At 42.3% G+C, this 20,316-nt stretch overlaps 1 protein-coding gene across 5 annotated transcripts in view; it reads right to left on the reverse strand.

Annotated features, from left to right (window-relative positions):
- Positions 1 to 481: 481 nt before the first annotated feature.
- apbb2a (amyloid beta (A4) precursor protein-binding, family B, member 2a) overlaps positions 482 to 20,316 on the reverse strand; it is a 28,127-nt gene continuing 8,292 nt past the window's right edge. For 2 of the 5 annotated variants that reach the window (XM_028415981.1, XM_028415982.1), the window contains exons 9-15: positions 9,389 to 9,394; positions 6,587 to 6,701; positions 3,800 to 3,875; positions 1,546 to 1,626; positions 1,346 to 1,461; positions 1,048 to 1,230; positions 482 to 750 (exon numbers count right to left, since the gene is read on the reverse strand). In XM_028415981.1, the coding sequence (XP_028271782.1) occupies positions 574 to 750; positions 1,048 to 1,230; positions 1,346 to 1,461; positions 1,546 to 1,626; positions 3,800 to 3,875; positions 6,587 to 6,701; positions 9,389 to 9,394 (754 nt within the window). In that variant the 3' untranslated portion in view covers positions 482 to 573. Of the gene's footprint in view, positions 751 to 1,047; positions 1,231 to 1,345; positions 1,462 to 1,545; positions 1,627 to 3,799; positions 3,876 to 6,586; positions 6,702 to 9,388; positions 9,395 to 17,998; positions 18,138 to 20,316 lie in introns of those variants that run through there. The other 3 variants (XM_028415985.1, XM_028415984.1, XM_028415983.1) reach the window with 3 other exon arrangements.

Genomic DNA, 20,316 nt, shown 5'->3' on the forward strand with positions numbered 1-20,316 from the left:
ATCGTCACTTAGCGGGTTGCTGCTTAGCGATGCTGCTGACAGGACTTTTCCTCATTCTTTTTAAATTCTTATAACAGCAAAACAACACTTTTTTTTTGTCCCAGAAGGCCACCATAGCTCATCCAGTCCAGGAGTTCAGAAAAGGACAGAGATGGAAAAACACATGAGTAGCTCCATGACTAGTCTGTGAGTACAAATTAGAATCTTGTTTTCTTCTGGTCCTGTATCCTGTCTGTAGAGCGCTTGAACAAGTAATCCATCCAGCTCAAAAATCCACACACAGGAGGAGTGTCCTGCCTGCACAAAATAGCGTTCAAAGGTCAAAGTTAGACCAGTGACACCAGCTGTTTCATCATGTCAGGTGAGTTTTCTTTTTTTTTCTAATCATCAAGCATATTTTAAGGATTGAAGAATGTTCCTTTATCTGCGGTGATGTTTGTTATACTGTATGTACATTGTTGGTTACCATGGCTGGTACTGATTTTTTTTTTTTTAGTGTTGTTGTGGCGATAGTGTGAGTGGCTTCCAGGCTGGAGTGGGTGGGGGGGGGGGTGCCGTGGTCAGTGGTGACGGTCATTGCTGGGGGAGTTCTGACGGCTGTTTCTTGGGTTTCAGAGTGTCTATGAGAGACTGGACACCACGCTTCACGCTGCTGGTCACCCGCCGGGTCACTGAGTCTGCAGATGGTGAGGAAGAAGAACCAGCACGCTGAGAGGGTGGTCGTGCTACCAGACATTTCTGGTACCGGAGCTGCAAAAGAAGAGGACAAAGAGTAATGTGAGTATGCATTAGAGCGCCTAGATAACTGAGGCAGGTCAGTCTGCCTTGCCTTAGTGTAGAAAATTAGCTACTGTTAGCTTGCTACATATAAAACATAACAACGTGGGGCAACAACAAATCTGGCATGGCACCAGCAACACACTCTGCTGTTCTCTTACAGTGCTGCTCTTACAGTTTTAACATTTTAGCCAAAATGGAACACAATCCAGCAAATACTCCCCATGAATCTATTATGTGTCCTTTTCACACTTCATTGTCAGAGCTTACCACACATGCAGCCTGCACAGCCTCGGAAACGCTGCCTGCGTTGGGGTCACACCAAAAAACGTGACACTGGAAATGCTGGTTCCCGGTGTCCATAATAAAAGCAAATGTATGCACATCCCGTCCTACACCCATGAAGGACAAGAAGCGGACGCGGCACTCCACCAAGGCCTCCTCTTCCTCCTCCTGCAAAGCCATCAAAGAGGCGATCTGATTAGACCTTCCTTTCTAATTGTCAAGCACATTTTACATCTTTTATATATTTGGTAGTCCTCAGGACAACAACGAGAAATCGCCTTGCCTTTTCTTTGATGACAGCCACAGTCGTGTCAGCAATGCTCAGTATGACAGGGGTCCAGTCCTCTTTGCCTGTGGAGGATATGAGGCTTTCTATGGCCCCATTTATGATGTCCATACCTGGGTGCAAAACAGAGGAGAGTCTAATCAATGACAGCGTAGATGAAGGAAATGATGCAGAATGTCCTATTAGCTCAGTAATACCTATAGGTCGAGTGACAGATATCATGCCCAGATAGAGCACATGAAACTTCTGCACCAGCTCTGTCTTCGGCATGGGAAACTCTGCAGAGAGAAAACACACAATCACACGTTAGAACATGCACACACACACATTTGCCTGTGGGAGGTGTTATCACACGACAACATCTAACGCAAACTTTCAAAAGAATCCACACATGATAATTGGCTTTAAGTAGAGGAATAAACACACACCAGTGAATATTTTAATATTTTAGTGCACTGCTGACATGATTAGGCCATGGAAAAACACACAGAGGCACGCAGGACTTCAGAGCACCAGATGGTTTTTGCATGAAATTCCAGCTATTCCAGTTCATGCAGTGGCTTGAAGGCAGAAAAAGACTGATGTACACAATGAATAAGGATGATCAAAGATTTTGTATCACCTCCATCTTCTACCCGCAGGACCTCACATTAAACACACCTCTCAGACAAGCCAAAGTGCAAAACATCAACAAATTTTAAATATTTTTTTAGTAAAAATTCTTGTTTTACTAAAAAAATATAATATATATATATATATATATATATATATATATATATATATATATATATATATATATATAAATATAAAGAAGCCAACACAATGCTGAAAAAAACACAAAAACAGGGATTGATTGCATCACAGCAACACAACTTAGAAATGGCTGTCCCATTACTAAGGCTCTTTTAGCTGTGCAAGTGGTCAAGGTCTTGTTTCCCCGCAAGCTCTACAAAGATTGATGCTATTTTGTGTTGGTGGCAGAAGATTTGTACCAACAAGAATACAGCAGACAGTGCAGACTGTCATTGGTGTGGTGCTCTCTGACAACTAGCGACGGTCCATGAAGGCCGAGGCTATGCAGGCCCCTGCATTGAGACGCAACTCATGTACTTGCACAATGTGTGAATGTCAGCAGGGTGGTGTTGATCCAAATTAAACACGGCAAGTTGTCCACTTTGTGTGGACGAGTTTAAAAATTTGTTGGCAGCTCATCCTCAGACATTGAGGGTGAAACGTTAGTAACCACAGGAAGGGTGAAGTCATATACAGTTACAGCTCCGCAAACTGTAGTGACATGAACTATGAATTATAGAACATTTTAATGCATTAAATCTATTTGAATGTATATCTTAGACAGGCTGGATCTGATGAGGACAGCAGGGGCTTTATCCTGGTGTTGGCGCTCATCCCAGATCATTTGGTGCTAATCTCTTCAGTTGTATCCCGACATAGTTTTGTGCACTACCAGCTACCCTGAAGAGATTTAATCCAGTTGAGCTGTTTTCCATTCACTGCACCACTCCCTCCAGCCAAATGGACCGGTCTATGCACTGCACGGGAAACATGTCTCCCTGGACAGTAACAGTTCAAGCAAGCTGCAGCTTTAAAAAAAAGTGTGAGGGATCTTTCACTGATAAGTTCTTTGATCCTGAGGTTGGGTTGGGGGCTGTGGAGCATCAGGCCTTTGCCTCAAAGAAACACTAATTGGGTTTTAATGAGGTCGAGTGCCTCTGTAAGTGAAGAGCCGATATACGTAGTTCTTTTATATTCTGATGCTGGAGCTCCATTTCCCTCACCCTCAGCAGATACGCACGCCAGTTGAAGTTACAGCCGAGGATGAATTGTGCAGGGCCCTTTTCTCTTTCGTCCTATAATTACTTGGGACTGAGAGGAACAAGCCGTGGGAATTAGCAAAATGGAAAACAGTGAATAGAATTAGTACTGCGAGGATAAAGCTCTGCCATTGTTGAGCGTGGAGTTGGTTCCACAGTCAGCACTATCTGTATATAATTGAACTGAACACTGCTATCTTTTCTATTAACAAATGTTCACGGCTGCTCCTGAGGCAATAAGGTCATCTTTTAAAGAAGCATGTATGTGCTCGCAGATGCAGAGGAATATTGTTATGGGAGACAAGAGATCGCAACGGGGAAGATAGCACACGGCTGACAAATCCAATTCTTTCACCGGGGAACTACAAAAGAACAAGACTCAAAGAAAAAGAATGAGTGTGTGTGTTTGTGTTGTGGGGAAGTAAATCTGTGTACACAGTCACATTGTGGGGACCTGTCTTATTTTTATGGGACAAAAGCAAGTCCCCATAGTGTAAGCCATTACACCTTAGGTTGAGGGCTTTAGGGTGAGTGTACAGGTACGGTCAGGGACACGTGTAGTGTCCTCTGAAGTGGTAGAAACATCAATGTGTGTGTGTTTGTGTGTGCTTGTCTGTACCTTGTAGGGGTACATCAGAACCGTTCTGGGAGGAGCTGCCAGCTGCAGCCTTGGCACTTTTCCTTTCAGCCATAATCTAAACAAGGAGAAAAAAAAAGAAATTGAAGAGAGGTGGAGGAACACAATAAGACAAGAAGGAGAGGGTGAAAAAAGACAGGAGGGAAGTGAACGGAATAGGAATGAGGACAAGAGAGGGAAAAACAAGCACAACAGATAGACACAAGAAAATACAAAAAAACATGTTTAAATGCTGCAAATAACACAGAGGGGCAATGCATTCAGTTTCCTTTATGGCAATGAGTTAATCTCTCAGCCAATGTAATCAGTTATATTTTGAATATTGTCAGTAAATAACACAAAACTTCCCCATTTTGTCTGTAAGATTTAAAAAGAGGTCACAAATATGTAGTTGTATTTTTCTCCTTAAACAGCTGAGCACTGTATTTTTTTAGCTCCTCACGCTGGAATAAATAGTGGATTTGTTGAGGACTATTTTCGGCCACGGATTTGGTGCACTACACCGAGTATTTAAGGAAGCAAGGGAGTGGATGTGGTGTTGAATTCAAACAGACTAATGCTGTAATGAAAGAGAGTTACATAGTATAGTATAGTATTTTAGCAGCTTTAGTGCAACAGAGTTCAGTGGTTCTATTCAGTAGGGTACTGTAAGCGACTGACATGTTGTCTCAGGTATTGTTTCCTCTCTTTCTGCTGTTCTGCTGCAGTGTACACACTCTTTAAAGGCTGTTGAATATTCTGCTTGGCCCCTGCACTGAGCCACTGCACTCTCTTCCTGCTACAGATACTTGATTAATTGTAGGTGTCATTAATCAAAGTCTATGGTGAGTCTGCAACTCTGCTCACAGGGGAGCCATGCAAGAAGACACATGGACTCTCTCTCTCTCCCTTTCTCCACCCCCTCTCTCTCTCACACACACACACACTCACACTCACACACAGGAGGCCTGTTGAGCATACTGCACAGCTGCAAGTTCACCAAGTTTCTCTCCTGCAGTAAAGAGAAAACTCCCACTGTGTTTAAAATAGGCAGTGTGTATGTGATGAAGAGTCACGATCATGTATACTGATACACATTCTTTCCTCTTTCCTTAGTTTGGGGTCATAGATAAGAGGAAATTAAAGGAAAAAAAAACTTTTCCTTTAAATGGGTCAACAAGCCTCTAAGGGAGAAGATCTGTAGTTCCAGGTAGATTTATCCTTCACAAGGTCACTGCTGGCCTGAGGACAGGTTGGTTTCCCTTTGTATACACAACACTGTGTGTGTGTGTGTGTGTGTGTGTGAAAAGCAAAGGGTCACTAAACAAGTGAACTGTGTGTGTCTAGGGTAAATGTTGTCTAGTGTCAGTGTTGCAAAAAGCCTCAGAGGCCTTTGTTTTGTTTTATGAATTACCATTCTACTGCAGTAACCTCTGATTAAAAAAGAAAAGATCACTCACTGTCCTTTATTATACCACAGACAGCTTGGTAACATTCACCAGTGCACTAATTGAAAAGTCAATTTTTAAGGTGCATTAGCAGGGCAGAAAGTCATAATAAAGTATTTTAATGAGCTTTGGTGTCATTACAAACACTAGAATAATAACAGACTAGTCCGTCTCACATTTTGGATGTTTCTCTGACATTGCTGGGTGCTGCATCATGCTGGCAGTTGGCAGTCTCTTGCACTGTGTGAGTGCATCCAGTGAAGCCTGTTCTGGGCCAGAGTGAAGCAGCCTTTGGTCACATGTAATGCAGGAGAGGCCAGGTGGTGCAGAGCTGAGCTTGTACAAGGAGGAGTTCATGATGTGCTCCAGTATCTGAGGCAGCCCCGTGGAGAGACCTCACTGTGCTCTGTGCTCTCATATGAAGCCCCTTCATATCTCACTCCTCACTGATCGGGGGGCTGGATCCCCCTAGTTTCAATTCTCTGGTGAGTTATACACACCCAGCTGGCTGCTGCCTGCCTGAGTGTCCACCACGCATGCTGTGGTAAAACATTATTCCAGACCCTGACTCCATGTGTCTTGTTGTATTTTGTATTGTGTATCATCCAGGACTTACAGCTGACTTTGATATTGTGTAGTAACTTGGATCAAGTTGACACAGAGAGCTTTATGCTAATGGAAGGAGGATGAATGTGTCTGCAGACTGAGAGGTTTGTTATTTACACCAAGCAACAGTAACAGTGTGTAAGTGTGTGTGTAAACGCCTAATTGCTAGGCCTGTCTCGCAGGTGATGTGCTCCTCCTGATTTATTGTCCTGTGTCAAATCCGTGTCGCTGCTGCTCCACAACAACAATCGGTCTGCTGTGGAAACTATTTGGGGGGGGGGGGTGCTATGAACTACCACAGGCAGGTAGACATTGATGGCAAGGTAAATTCTTCTATCTAGAGTCATCTCATTAATCTCACATAAATCTAGCTGACCAACACATATAACTCCATACCTACACACACTTTTCAGGAAACACTGCCTGCACTCTATAACCCGACTCTCATCTTCCCTCCTCACGTAGAAACCTTTGCCCTTTCTTTCTCCTCTCAGCTCTTACACTACTCCCCAGAGATAACAGAAGTCTTATCATGGAGCAGATTTCTGTTTGCTATTAGTTTTGCACAACATGCACAAGCATCATCTGCGTAAGTAGTAGTAGCTCAGGATAACTGTCTCAGCAGGATTTTTTTCTTCCCTCTCTCTGTAATAGCCAGACTGATTAAAGCCTGATAGCTTGTTTCAGAGCAGCAGATAAGCTCATTGGTGGAGGCAGTAATGGTAATGACACCCACCTTGGAACAGATGTCGTGAAGACTTGTGGCGATAGCTGCAGCGGGGGTATCACATCGGAACACGTGGCACTTCAGCACCCGTGTGTTTTTGTCTCTGGCCACATAGGCAAAATCCCTGCAGCATGAAGAGGAGACAAAGCAATCATCACATGAATTTATAATGCAGATGAGACACACAGTATTTACCTCTTAAAGGGGCTGTAAGTGTGTGTAAACCTGATATAAAGGTTGATTTTTTTGTCTTTAGCTTGGTTTGATTTTAACTTCAGGGAATGATGTCCTCTAATGTTAATGATTATACATAGAAGGAAAACCTTCCAGTAAATTTATGGAAATAAATTATTTCTGATTAATAATAAAGTATTTCTGAAAGAAAGGATAATACAGCAGAGGAAAAGGAGGGAAAATAGAGGCAGGCTGTTTCCCTCATTAGAAGATAATTGCAGAATTTCAGCATGTGCCTTGAGGCAACTGTGTTTGTGAGGAGGAGTGGGAATAATATTACGTGATATATGCTAAATGTATTATTTTCACATGAAATTATTTTCTCTTTTTGTATATTTTTTATTGTCATTTTACCTTTTGTATGTGAGAGAGTAGAATAGAAAGCTTTCTAGCTAATTATAGGCTTTCTCTGCTATTATTCTGTAGAGAGCCATTTATTTAAGCGGCTTAATATTGTGATCAAAAAAGGCTTCAGACGTCTTCCAAAATGAACGTAGCTCAGGGACAATATATAAATATGATTGCAAATTTATATTTATTATTTCTTTCAGCGTTTTTTCTCTTTGCTGTTTGTTGGGTTATACTTAATCTAGTTTCTGCAAATGTCCTGATTACTTTCAATTTGCAGTCCCTCCCAGTGTTTTTACCCATTGAAGTCTCATTTTTCTTTTAAAGAGCTGTTCTACTGGAGAAGGCTTTACATGTTTCATTGCCAACACTGGGGAGGATGAAGAATACCAGTAACTGAGTTACATATCAGAACACAGATATGACTGAGGAGCAGTTCATTTTAATATTTGAGGTAGTCATTGGGAAAAAGTAACATATTAATATTATTATAAAGCATTTGAGTGTTTATTTAATAGTCATTATAGTTGGTAAAACTGGCCTAATTGCAGATCAGCCTGTTTGCATTGTTAGCATAGTAACTAGCTTGCTAAACAAGTTACAAAATGTATGAAGACTAGTCAATCTGCAACATGCATTAAGACTTCTATAGTTTTGGATAATTACTTATTTCCAATAACATAATTGACTAACTGCAATTTTTAGCCTATGCAAGCTTTTAGCTTCTTTGTTCTGCAGCTTTGCAGATTTACATTATTGTTATTTATATCTTGATATTTATTTTGAATTTTTGTTGGTTTTTTGTTGGTTACAATTAGTACTTGTAATCTACAATGTTGAAATACTTTACAGTATTTAATATATGTTCTTAAATAAATATGTTTAAACCATTAAAGGAATGTACTTTTATTATATGGTGAAATACATTTTGTCATCTTTTTGACACTAAAGTTACATTTTGTGCACAAGCAATGAAAGTCACAAATGACAACATAATTTTTATTATTATTATTACCCCATTTTGCATCATAACGTGACTGTCACTGTGCTCTAATTAGCTTGCTCATTTAGTGTGAAACAGCATCTTCATTATTTGTGTCATTTACAGGCTGTCTTAGGTTCATTTATCGCCCATCAGGGAAGATCACCATATTACTTAAAACCCCTTTAATGTGACTGTAAGAAAGTCAAAATGTCTGTGGTGGTTACACACACAAACACAGAGGTGCACAGTCATGCATATACAGTACAGAGGCAGATTTGAATTGCATTGCCCAAGGACACTACACGCCAAGAGCACCACAGTGGTGCCACATGGCAGAGAAAAATGAGGAGTATGAGAGAGGAAGCTCCGCTGAGAAGGAAACTTTACGCAGAGTGTGGGAGGCACATGAAAAACAGCTACACTTGGGAGCTGAGACACACACACACATGCAGACAAGATGAAAAATAGACACATCCTTTCTCATTAACAGGTGTGACAATCTGCAGAAGTTAAGGTGGAAGGACGTGTTTCCAGCCAGGACAGAAATGAGTAATCAAGCAGTGCTGAGTGGAATGTGGGGACACGTGGAGAAGCCAACAGTGTCACCAGATGCACACACACACACACACACATATGCACACACACATACTCCGCAATAGCCATAGACACACACAGAAATATGGCAAACACAGCTGGCATTTATCACAGAAGGCTCTTTGTGTTTATGAGTCCATTATCCAGCCTGTCTCCTCTGCTTAATTGTGTGCTCACACACTTTGGGTCAATAATGCTCACTGCCTGTGGCCAGGAAGGAGAGTGTGATAGGATGTGTGATGTGTGTGTGTGTGTGTGTGTATTGTACACTTTATTCAGGGACATTTGAGCAGTGCGTCACCAAAGCAGCATGAGTGGCCTTGCCTTGCATTCTACAAATGGCTCTTTTATGACTTCTGTACCCTCTCTGAGGGATCAAAATGCTATAAAACAGTATGCAACTCTTAATAGGAAATAGCCCATGGCCGGTCTGGCTCGCTGATGATTTAACAGCAATGATTTAGACCTTTAGTAGCTGCTGCTGTGCTCTTGTAAAGAGCAACTGTGACTCTGGGCGAAGCAGAGCCACTGATTTGATGCCTGAAGTGACAGGTCTGATTGCACAGAGGGTATGGGAGTCCTAACAGAGCGATTACTGAAAACAATGGAGAAGCAGGAGCACATCCGATGATACGGCAAAGAACAGTTACCTTTCTCTGCGTCCCGGGAAGCAGGAGGAGGAGGAGGAGGAGAGGGTAAAAATGAGGAAAAGATACAATGATGATGGCAGTGAGGGAAACGGAAAGGAACAAATGTGTTGAAGCAAGAGGTGAGGAGAGGGTGTGATAGGGAAGAAAAAACAATGTTAATACACACAACATACTGAGTCAGAAACAGACACACTTTCACTTGTGTTCCTGTGAGGTGTGTGTGTGTGTGCACTAGAGCTCAGCTCTGTGTAGTTTTCATTTCAGAGGATTAGCATTCTGCTACATTATGACACAGGATACCTTTCCCGTGAGACATGCCTGCATACTGGCATCCCACACACACACACACACACACACACTGTTCCCATCCATCTCTTTAATCTTCTATTAGCCTTCCTCAGCTCTCTCCGTCTCTCACTCTTCCTCTAACTTGCTTTGCTTTTTACAAACGGAGCAGCCCAAAAAAAGAAAGAAGATGCAGCACAGAGCGAGTCATATCAACAGTGTAACAGCTCTCTGTCTGTGATACTCCATTATCAGGGAAACTACAAAGAGGACACAGGCGGAGTAAGAACAGGCCTTTGATTCTTTGATGATCCACTTAGTAGGAAGCTGTGTGTGTGTGTGTGTGTGTGGCAGCAGATTTCAAACAAGTATCCTAACTTCAGTGTCAGAGCATCTCAACTGTTACTTAATCTGCTCTTCAAACAGCCGTTAGGTTAGTCTACATCCTGCACACACACAGACATATGAAGAGTGCATTAACACGTGTATAAGAGCTCTAAAAGCTGTCATAATACAACACATGCTGTATTCAAAGGAAGCTCTCTCTCTATGTTTAAATTTCATTCATTTCTTTTTTTCCAGTCTTAGTCCATTTACTTCCTATTCTCCTTCCTTCTGCTCAATTTCAAATCCTGACTTTGTGCTTCATTCACTGTCTGGCACTTTGTTGGAATTGGATTTCAGAGTCAAAACTCTGAATGGCTCCAAAGCCACACTTCATTTACCTCCAGACTACAGCACATCCTTCTCCCTCTCCAGTTAATAGGCATGCAAGTGTCAGTCTGGAATTGTTGCAGATGCTTTATTACTGATGAAAGAACTGCATCAACTCTGTAACAGACAATACTGTCGTTGGAACTGTTGGGACTTTTGAAGCAAGACTGCTACATATGGAGGCACTTCTGTCTCTCAGCTTTGGCATTTCAACACTCAGACACTGTCCTTCGTCAGCGCTATGAGCAGAATTAATAGTTGAGAATGAGCCAGGGAGTGGGACTTCTTCCACAAAGCCCGCTGTGTTGCGTCACCATACCACACAGCCGAGACTGGATAAACCAAATATTGCATTCAATATATGAGACACATAGACAGCTGTGCCGTTACTGCCAGTGCCATGGGCACCTGGGTGATACTTGGAGCATGCTTGAAGTTTTGTGACATTGTGAGGTCACAAGTTGGGACGCATGATATTCTAGAATTTGTCTGCTTTTAAAGGTAGGGTAGGAGATTTTGAAAACTCAGGGCTGATGTTTTTAGCGTTTTATAGCTTCCACAGATGATTAATATTCTTTGTTTTAATGCCAAACTGCCAAACAATTGGTTGCTATTGGATTATAAAGAGAATTTACACTAACAGAAAGTGCATCAGAATGAAATACCCTAGCCTACCTTTAACAAAGCATACATGTAAAGTATAATATCAGTGTTACTGCTGGACAGCTTAGTGTGGAGAAAAAGGGGAGTTATTGGTTTTCTTTGCCATTGTGGTATAAAGTCAAGTAAGAATTCAGGATGAATGACACACACTGTGGACCTCAGAGATGTTGGAGTTTGGCAGGAGAATGAGAAAAGGGGATGGATAGATAAAATCTCAAGACAGAAGAGTGATAAAGGCAGGAGGCCAGAGAGCCCAAATGAAAAGGTGGGAGCGAGGGAGAGAGGGATGGAAGCGAGAAGTGAGACCCATTGGGGGCTGGATGGCAGGAGGGGGGGGGGGGGGGGAGTACAAGATGAAAGCACCAAAGTAGAGAGATGAGTAAAAGCAAGACTCCCACCACTCATGTGTTCTTTCTTCTCTCTGTGCTCCACATATTTCCAGAGCTCAATAAAGGATGACTGACTCCCTACAACCAATCCCTCTTTGATCCTGATGGCTGTGAGGCAGGCTCGGCTGGAGAGGATGCGTACAGCTCGGAGATTAAATGAGGTCACGGCTGCAGATGTACGCCGAATTGGGTTCAATAGAGTCGCACAGAACCGTCAGTGTCTGCAGCTCTGACATCAGTCAGCCGCCGTCATAGTAACAGCACAGTGAGCAGTAGTAACGCACTCAGCTGAAGGAGCATCCCACCCTCACACACTTCTGTAAGTTTGTCATATTTAATGCTTGAGTCATTTTCAACTTTTTTTTGTTTCACTTCTGAATCTGTATTTATGAAGTGATAACAGTAAAGAGTGGCACGAAATATCAGAGGCTGCTGAGAGACGAGGACAGACAACCTACAAAAGAATATTGAGACTGGCGTCTTTACCACCTCCATATTGGTTTTAAAAGTCAAAGCTAATACAACTATTGATCTTCTGAACATGATGCAGCTTGTAGATGCTGAGCTCAGGTGCATGTGATTAAATTGTGGGACATCTTAAAAGATCTTTATCATCTGATTTCTTACTTTTCTTCCACTCTCATCTGGAATAATCTCAGCGAAAACACAATTTGCACTGATTCTCATGAATTATTTAAATTCAAGTGGTTTTGAGAACTTTACAGAGAACAACTTTGCAAAAGAATCTTCAGGTCCTAAAATGTTGTAATAAAACTAAAGTGTTCCACTACTGGTGCAGTAAAAGTGGCTTTTTAAGAGGCAGTGAAAACAAGACAAAATAGTAACTGTTCCCCGACCCGCTTCTTCTGCTCTGCAGCTTCTTGTATCACTCAGCAGAGACTCATGTCTCCTGTAAACCATCTGTCTCACACACACACACACTGTGGCATCACACAGACCTCAATTATCAAACAGTCTTACAGAGTGTCTGGGTAGTGCTGGCTGCTATGCTAATGCACTTACATATGCTAATTGCACAGCCAAGTGCTGATTTGAAATGTCTGAGGAGGAAATTCTTGTGACTCTCATGTCAGCAAAATGTTGAGGAGCGGGCAGCGAGCACCAGGTGCGTGTACAGTCAACACTATGTTTGTGTATGTAAAAAAAAAAATACAGACTGAACTGAACTGGTAACTACTAACACTGACAGTGTTGTGACTTTGGCTGAAGTCCAAAGTGGATGTGGGCCTGATCCAGTTTCAACACTGAAACAACAGCTGGGTGAGGATTTGGAGGAAAGCCCTTTCATCACACAGCAAAGAGAATAACAAATAAACTGTCAGGTATATTTATATTTAGCCACTGTGCCCATCCAATTATTTTTTTTAAATAATTTGTTTTGTAACTGTGAACTTATTTTACACCCTGAACCAACAGTCTTTATTTTCTATGAGAGTCACCATCACAGCTCTAATAACGTTCAGGATAATTATAAGACATATTGATGCTGACAGAGGTTCAGTGCCCCCCCCCCCCCCCCCCAGCGGGTCGACAATTCAAATCCTTTAAATGTCCATGTTATCTGCGTGTTTTCATTGGTCCAGACTCAGTAAACATTACAATACACTGCTGTGAAAAAAATGTATGAAGAGGCAGTTTTTGGACCCCTGAGGGCCAGTAATTGTGTTTGCAGAAAACAGCAAATGTTGCTCATTACTGAAGGTAATTGTAGTTTATTGTAATGGAAAGTGTGAAATGGTGATAAAATATGGCCATTAAAGTAGAAAGCAGGGCTGTGCTGATAGGACTGTACAGAGCTGCTGACTGAAATGATGCCACTTTTACTGCAGTATTGATGCTAGAAGGTGCACTCTCAAGTCTTTACAGCTGTATCTAATATTTTAATTAGTGCCTGATGAATACAGGATTTTGATATTACGTGTACAGTATAGCTGAACAGTAGTTCAGTATTATTTTGTATCCCTTTGCACTTTGCCTCATATAGAACCTCAGTTTTTCCTCGTATTCTGTTCTTCTATCACTCTTCTTTCTTCAGTTATTTACTTTTTCCTTTAATTTTGACTACCTGGCCCTCAACAACCTTTTAAGCTAGAAATGTAATTCAATATATATATTAGTGGCTGGACTATGGGTATCAAATATTATGTCTTTAACTTAACAATATAACTGTTATTTTTTTCTGTTATTTTTCAACATTTTAAAAACGTACAAAAAAAAAATTTCAACCAGTTTTATAACTTTTTTAAAACATTTTTTAAACATACGTCTGCTTTTAGAAATATTTTGTCATTTGGGCATCCAAGGTCGGCGGTTCGACCCCAGCTCCTCCCTAGTCCTTGTTGTGTGTCCTTGGGCAAGGCACTTTACCTGCATTGCCTCCAGTGCACTCACTGGTGTATGAATGCGTATGAATGAATCGGCGGTGGTCGGAGAGGCCGTAGGCGCACCTTGGCAGCCACGTCTCCGTCAGTCTCCCCCTGGGGAGCTGTGGCTACCACTGGTAGCTTACCACTGCCACTGTGTGAATGTGGTGTGAAAGAATAATGCATCTCAATGTAAGCGCTTTGAGTGCCTGCCCAACAGAGCAGAAAAGCGCAATATAAGACCAATGCATTATTATTATTATTATTATTATTATTATTTAATAAATGCTTGCGCTGATTAAAGTAGGCCGATTAACATCAAAATGAGCAGACGAAGAAGTGTTATAAATATAAACAAAAAATACTTCATATCACAAAGTATCTGCTCCTGTACGCTGGCCAAAGTTACACAGATGAGTGTAATGCAGAATCTTAGGGCTCGTTTGGAACGATTGGAAGGCTGCCTCAGTGAAACCTCTGCCATCCAGGCTGGCACTGCAGTGCTTAAAAACAACTGAACGGGGTAAACCCCTCTGCGACCTGGTGAATTAGTCATGGCCCACAGCCATTAGGCCTAATGTAAAATGTCTGTGCGTAATTACCTCTCTACACCATAAACTTGTTTACAGCACCAAGATGAGCAGCAAAAATGATCACCTGGGGCCAGAGGAGGCCTCCTCCTCATGACTGTGCCATATGACATGTACTCCCTGTTTCTGTGTGTGCACACAGCCAACCAGACACAAACACAATCACTGATATTGCCAGAGGCAGCAGAGAGAGAAGTAGGACAAAATCAAGTTGAAAATAAAAATAAAACTGTTGTGTACGGCGTATTAAAGAGTGCACACAGCACACTGTGCTCCCTCAGTGTGTGATTGGAGCTGTTTACAGCAGCAGCTACTCCTCCATTACACTCACCTCCACACTATTTCTAAGAATACTCCATGGATTACCAAGCTGATGGTGAAGATGGTGTTTTACAGAAAGACAGAGACGCATGCGACCCCTAGTTTATGTTGATACAGCTTTGTGACCCAGTTCCAAGCTGTGGCACCGAGAGAGGGAGGGGCAACATGCAGAAGAAGCGTGCACACACACACACAGTACCCATGTGTCAACACTCATCGTATTTCATTACATATTTAAAAGTAGAGAAAGGTGGGTGGGCGAGCGGGTGAGAGAGAGAGAGAGAGAGAGAGAGAGAGAGAGAATGTGTGTGTAGAGAACGAGGGATGAGGGGGAGAGAAATGATGTCCTGCTGTTCTCTCTACTCTTGATCATTTATACATCACACTGCGCTGGAGTGAGTGTGTGAGTGTGTGAGCGTCTTTGTGTGTGTTTTTGTACATAAGCGCCAATATTCTAGACTCAGACAAAGCTTCAGTGAGATGTCACTTCAGTAAGACGCCCCCATTCATGTATCTTAGTAATGTGTGTGTATGTGTGTGTGAAAGAGAACGAGTGTGGGTGCAGGGATTTGATGTCGAGTTAGAGTGCAGTTATTCTGAGCTCTACTCACAGTGCAGTTTGGATCATAGCCTACCGCTTGCATGTAACCTAATTAGCCACATGTGCCATAAATCATGATGTTTCCCGTGTATACAGGATCTCTACAGTGCTGAATTCCTAAAGGGCTGCTCCACCAAAATCACTGAATATGTTTTTTTTCTCTCTTAGTTACGGAGGTGACTAATAGGCATGTTGTTTTTTTAATGGTCCAGAATAACATTTTAACATTTTCAGGCCAAAGAGCTGTTTAAAGCCTTTATTAAAGATAAATAGCAAACTAATTTTTATGATTTTTTGACTGATGAAAATGTCATCCTGGAGTTAAAGCAGATTTAAAGGTGAATATTGTATTAATTGCTAGATTGATACATGTCTAGTTTTATTTGAATTTATTCAATTCAATGTTATTATTTGAGTGATTAAGAATTTTAGTTGGTTTAGGTTCCTTCACATACTTTTTTTATTAAGCTTCTTATGTATTGTGGGCATGGGTATTGTATAGTAATTCATATTAAATAAAATATGAGAGAGATTTCTAAAATAACTGACAGGAGGTCAGCTTGGTTGATATTGACATCAGCTGTCGGCCCCCTGCAAACACAACAAAAAGCCTATGGGAAGCGTATTTTAATATATTCAGCTTAAACAGTGACCACTTGTGCTGTCTGTGTTCTGATTAGGTGTCGGGCCTTTAGTCAGACACTGACTGCACCAGCATCCTGCTGTGCTCAGCCCTGTATGATCAGCGAACATCAGCATCACCTCACATCTCCTCCTGCCACGGGCAGGACCAGGGAGGGTTTTATCGGGTGGAGATTTATTGGCTGGTGGGGCAAAGGGAGGGAATCTATAGGAAGAACAGGAGAAGTAATCTGTCAGGAAGACAGGGATTACAGCAGGTGTGCCAAACAATGCTAATGTAAGAGTGGAGAGAAGGAGGATGTGAGGGAGAGGGAAGAGATTTGAGGGGTTTGTTTGTAATTAGGTGAATGTGAGAGACATTTGTCCACCATCATAATGATGCTTTAGAGAATGAAGCTTTCTGGGAGTCGGGGTGGACATCTGCTGACAGGAGCTGCACATGTGTGTGTGGAGTAATGGTAGTGATGGATTGTGGGTAAATAGAAGGAGCTGATGTGAAGGAGCGATGACTTGCAGGGAAAGAGAGGCATTGGTAAAGGGCTCAAATCGGAGCAAGAGCAGGGAGGAAAGGCCATCAATCACTCTGGCATCTATCGAGTGGGTCTAGGTGTTCGGCTCCGTCCCTGTGGGCCATCAGAGGGGCCTTGCATGTTAATTAAGGCTACATGGTCCTTGACATCGAGCAAATAAGCTGCGGTTACACTGGGACGACATGACTGGGAGGACTTGAAGAGTGTCTGCCAGAAGCCAAACGTGCACCCTCACATAAACAGAGGAGAATGCAAGAGTGTGTTCAGCATTGAAAAATTTATGATACCACCAGGAGCTCGCGTGTCTCCTTCTCTTCTCTTCTCTTCTCTTCTCTTCTCTTCTCTTCTCTTCTCTTCTCTTCTCTTCTCTTCTCTTCTCTTCTCTTCTCTTCTCTTCTCTTCTCTTCTCTTCTCTTCTCTTCTCTTCTCTTCTCTTCTCTTCTCTTCTCTTCTCTTCTCTTCATGCCACAGCTGTTCACAGAAGGTCAGTAGTGAGTGGAAATAAGCGAGGGTTTGAAGGGAATAAGCAAGTCCCACTGCTGCCTATTAATGAATATGAATGATCTGTGGAATCAGTGTGTATGGTTATTGTGTGTTCGCGCATGTGTTTGCATGTCTAATGTTGAAGAAAGGCATCAACAATTCACTTAAACAGCACACACCCAGCCTGCACAAACTAATGTCACTTTGAACAGTGTTGTCTCAATCCTAGTCCAATCCAAGTGTCACGTGCCGAGGAGAAAAGAAAACTAGCGGGAACATCCCTCTAATGTCGTAAATCATTTCATCCTGGCTTTTTGTTCTTCGCCTAGTGTTTCCCTGCTCATCCTTCATCCTCCTCTCTCCTCCTCCTCCTCCTCCTCTGCTTCATACAGGAAAGAGGGAGAGAGGGAAACACCATGTATGCATACCATTGCATTTTTCATGTGCCTTCACCTAGAAACACTTAAACAGATTCAACAGACAGCAGCACAAGATGTACATGTTAAAAATAGTACTATATTAGCTCTGTAGAATAAACACACACACACACAAACCAAGTGCAATATCAAACAGCTCCAAAACAGCCATGACACACACTGAAAAATCCCTGCAGCACATCCAGACTCATTAATCCTCTCACTCCCTATCACTCTTTTACTTGCTTCGTGTCTTTCTTGTTTCTTTCACTCTTGCGGTTTTTCTGTCATATCTGACTCTCTGAACGTCTTGCTCTCGTCTCTGAGTGTCTGAGAAACCGACAACCTGCATCCCCGAACACACCTGAGAGAGGCAGAGTGTACGCTGCTTAAAGTCAAACACACAGCAGGAGGCTGAGAAGTACACAAGAGAAGAAATTAAGCCAGTGAATGAAAGTAAAAGCCAACCGTGATTTGCTGTGTCCTCTGCACACAGAGGAGTCAGAAACAATCGAAAGCTGGACATGGGTGACTGTAGGCAGGCGGAGGTATGGATGAAGAGCAGAGGAATGAATGAACTCGGAGTACTCACACAAGCAGGCATCCTCGCCCCGATACCGACAACTACTTTCCTGCCTCGTTAGCTCCTTCTCCACGGTGACATTGCTTCAGCCCCTTCGCCACGGTACTCCGGGGTAAATCTCTTCCTGTCTGCCTCTTCTCTTTTTCTCCTTATCCTTTTTTTTTTAATCCTCTGGGGCTCCTTTTCCCTTTCTCCTCTCCCTCTTTTCCTTCCCCTCCCCCTGCTTTTCCCCCGTCCTCCTCCCCTTCCTTCCCTCTGCTACACCTTTTCTCTCCCTGTCTTCCTCTACAGTCCCTTGCTTTGCTCTGCTTCGCTGGTTGGAAGACACTCCTGTGAGGTCCTGCTGTGTCCTGCTCAGCCCAAGCAGGGAAGCATTCCTCTCTCACTGGCTTTCTATTGCTGCCAGCTTAATTTCTCATGCACTCTCCCTCTGTTCTTCTCTTCCTCCTATCTTTGTCTCTTCTTGCCTTGCCCTACTGAAACTGCAAAAAAAAGAGGGGAAGGCTTCCCCTCGACTAAAAAGTGCAACAAACAAAGAGAGGCAGAAAGAAGAGGCAAAGCGCTGCAGCCAATGGCACGAGAGGGAGGCTGAAAGAGCGCTGGAGACAAAGAGTGGAAATAGCACAGGAGCGTTACAGGATGGAGAAGTGCGGGAAGACACATGCACAGCGACTCATTCACCATCACACACATACAAACACGGAGTGCTTCAGATATAGACCTATGACCTCATCAGTAGACACAAATGCAAACATGTGCACGCGCAACCATGAGCGTGCACGCAGTCAGACTTGCTGAGTGCTCCAGATATAGCTTCATGACTTCATCGAAGAGCCAACCCCTCCTCCCCGTCGTCCCGCCCTGTTTAAGAGACAGGGGGACTCATTCATATTGAATCAAGTTGAAGGAGAGAGAGAGAGAGAGGGAGAGAGAGAGCATTCAGGGCAACACTGGGAATATTCCTTTGATAGATGAATAAAGAACGAGACAGAAGAAGGAAAGGGTGGAGAGAGGATGGAGACGGCAAAAAGAGAAGTGTCCTCAGTGCAGAAGCATCCACTGTCTGTCACACCCGACAGTTCTGCTCTCTTTTTCCGTTTTGCTAAGCTCTCTGTACTCTCACTGTCTTTTTTGTTTCTTCTGGCTTTTTAAGCTTAATTATGAAAGCTGTCTCTTTTTTTAATCACCATCTACTGCCTTCAATCTCTTCCTGTCTGATTTTAAACACACAGGTCTACCACAGGTCAGAAAACACCTGCTTCTTAAGCTGCAATAAGGACTGGACTACCAAAAGCACAGGCAGTATTAGTATGCTGCTGTGGAGCCTGGCTGCAGGGTCTGCTCCCATTCAGGATTAATTAGGCCTGGCTTGCAGTCAAAAGTCTTAGTTCTTCCTCCAAAGGTGTTAGATAGGGTTGAGGTCATGGTGAAGGAAATTGATTTCTTTCAGTCTGTTGTTGATTTATTTAAGTTCACACTGATCTATATTTTACAGGAAAGAGAACACAAAACAAACAGAACTATCTCAGCAAAGTCTAATGCAATTTCCCCATTGTGGGACTAATAAAGGTTTCTTAATCTTAAACAATACAAGACAGCATCAGACTCACTCATGCAACAACTCATTAATTCAGTAAGAGAGCAGTGCAGTGAGCCCTAAGGAGAAATATGAGTACATGTGCAGGTGTGTCCACATACTTTTGAATTTTGCTACATTGGCTTCTCTAGATGTACAGAATTTGGTTACAGTGCCATCTAGTGGCAGGACAGAGCAACAGCCAACCTTGTCAAAATAGAGTCTTCAGCATAGTCACAACATACTATCAACATACACACCTATTACCTCTCCATTGATCTACTTCAAAGTCAATATTTTCAGCCACGGGCCATTTTAAAGACACATCAGTCACAAATGTACATTGAGTTGATATGCATCAGCCCGTCATACTGCCTATAACCTGTGCATGATGGTCCAAAATGTCACATAACATGCTGCTTTTAAAACATCTCTTGATCCAGCCAAAAGAAAAAAACTGCTTATAGCCTTGAATACTTATTTAATACTTTATTCTTTGCCATTCCGTACCATCCTTTTTCTATTGATCATGCACTTATGGGTGTTATCATTGACCCTGTGAGTTTTTATTAGTTTAGTATAACTAAAATCTTAGCCGCAGCACCTTCTCATGCATTAACATGCATTAAGATGGGTTAATTTGCTTGTAAAAGAAGTGTTTAATGTGCTGATGAGATATAAAATGGATAAAAAACATATTTCTCTTTTTGATTTTGTTAATTTCAAGTTTAAGATTCTAAAACCCAACAGA

This window comes from Parambassis ranga, chromosome 10 (genome assembly GCF_900634625.1).
Source record: "Parambassis ranga chromosome 10, fParRan2.1, whole genome shotgun sequence".
In the NCBI taxonomy this organism is placed as follows: Eukaryota; Metazoa; Chordata; class Actinopteri; family Ambassidae; genus Parambassis; species Parambassis ranga.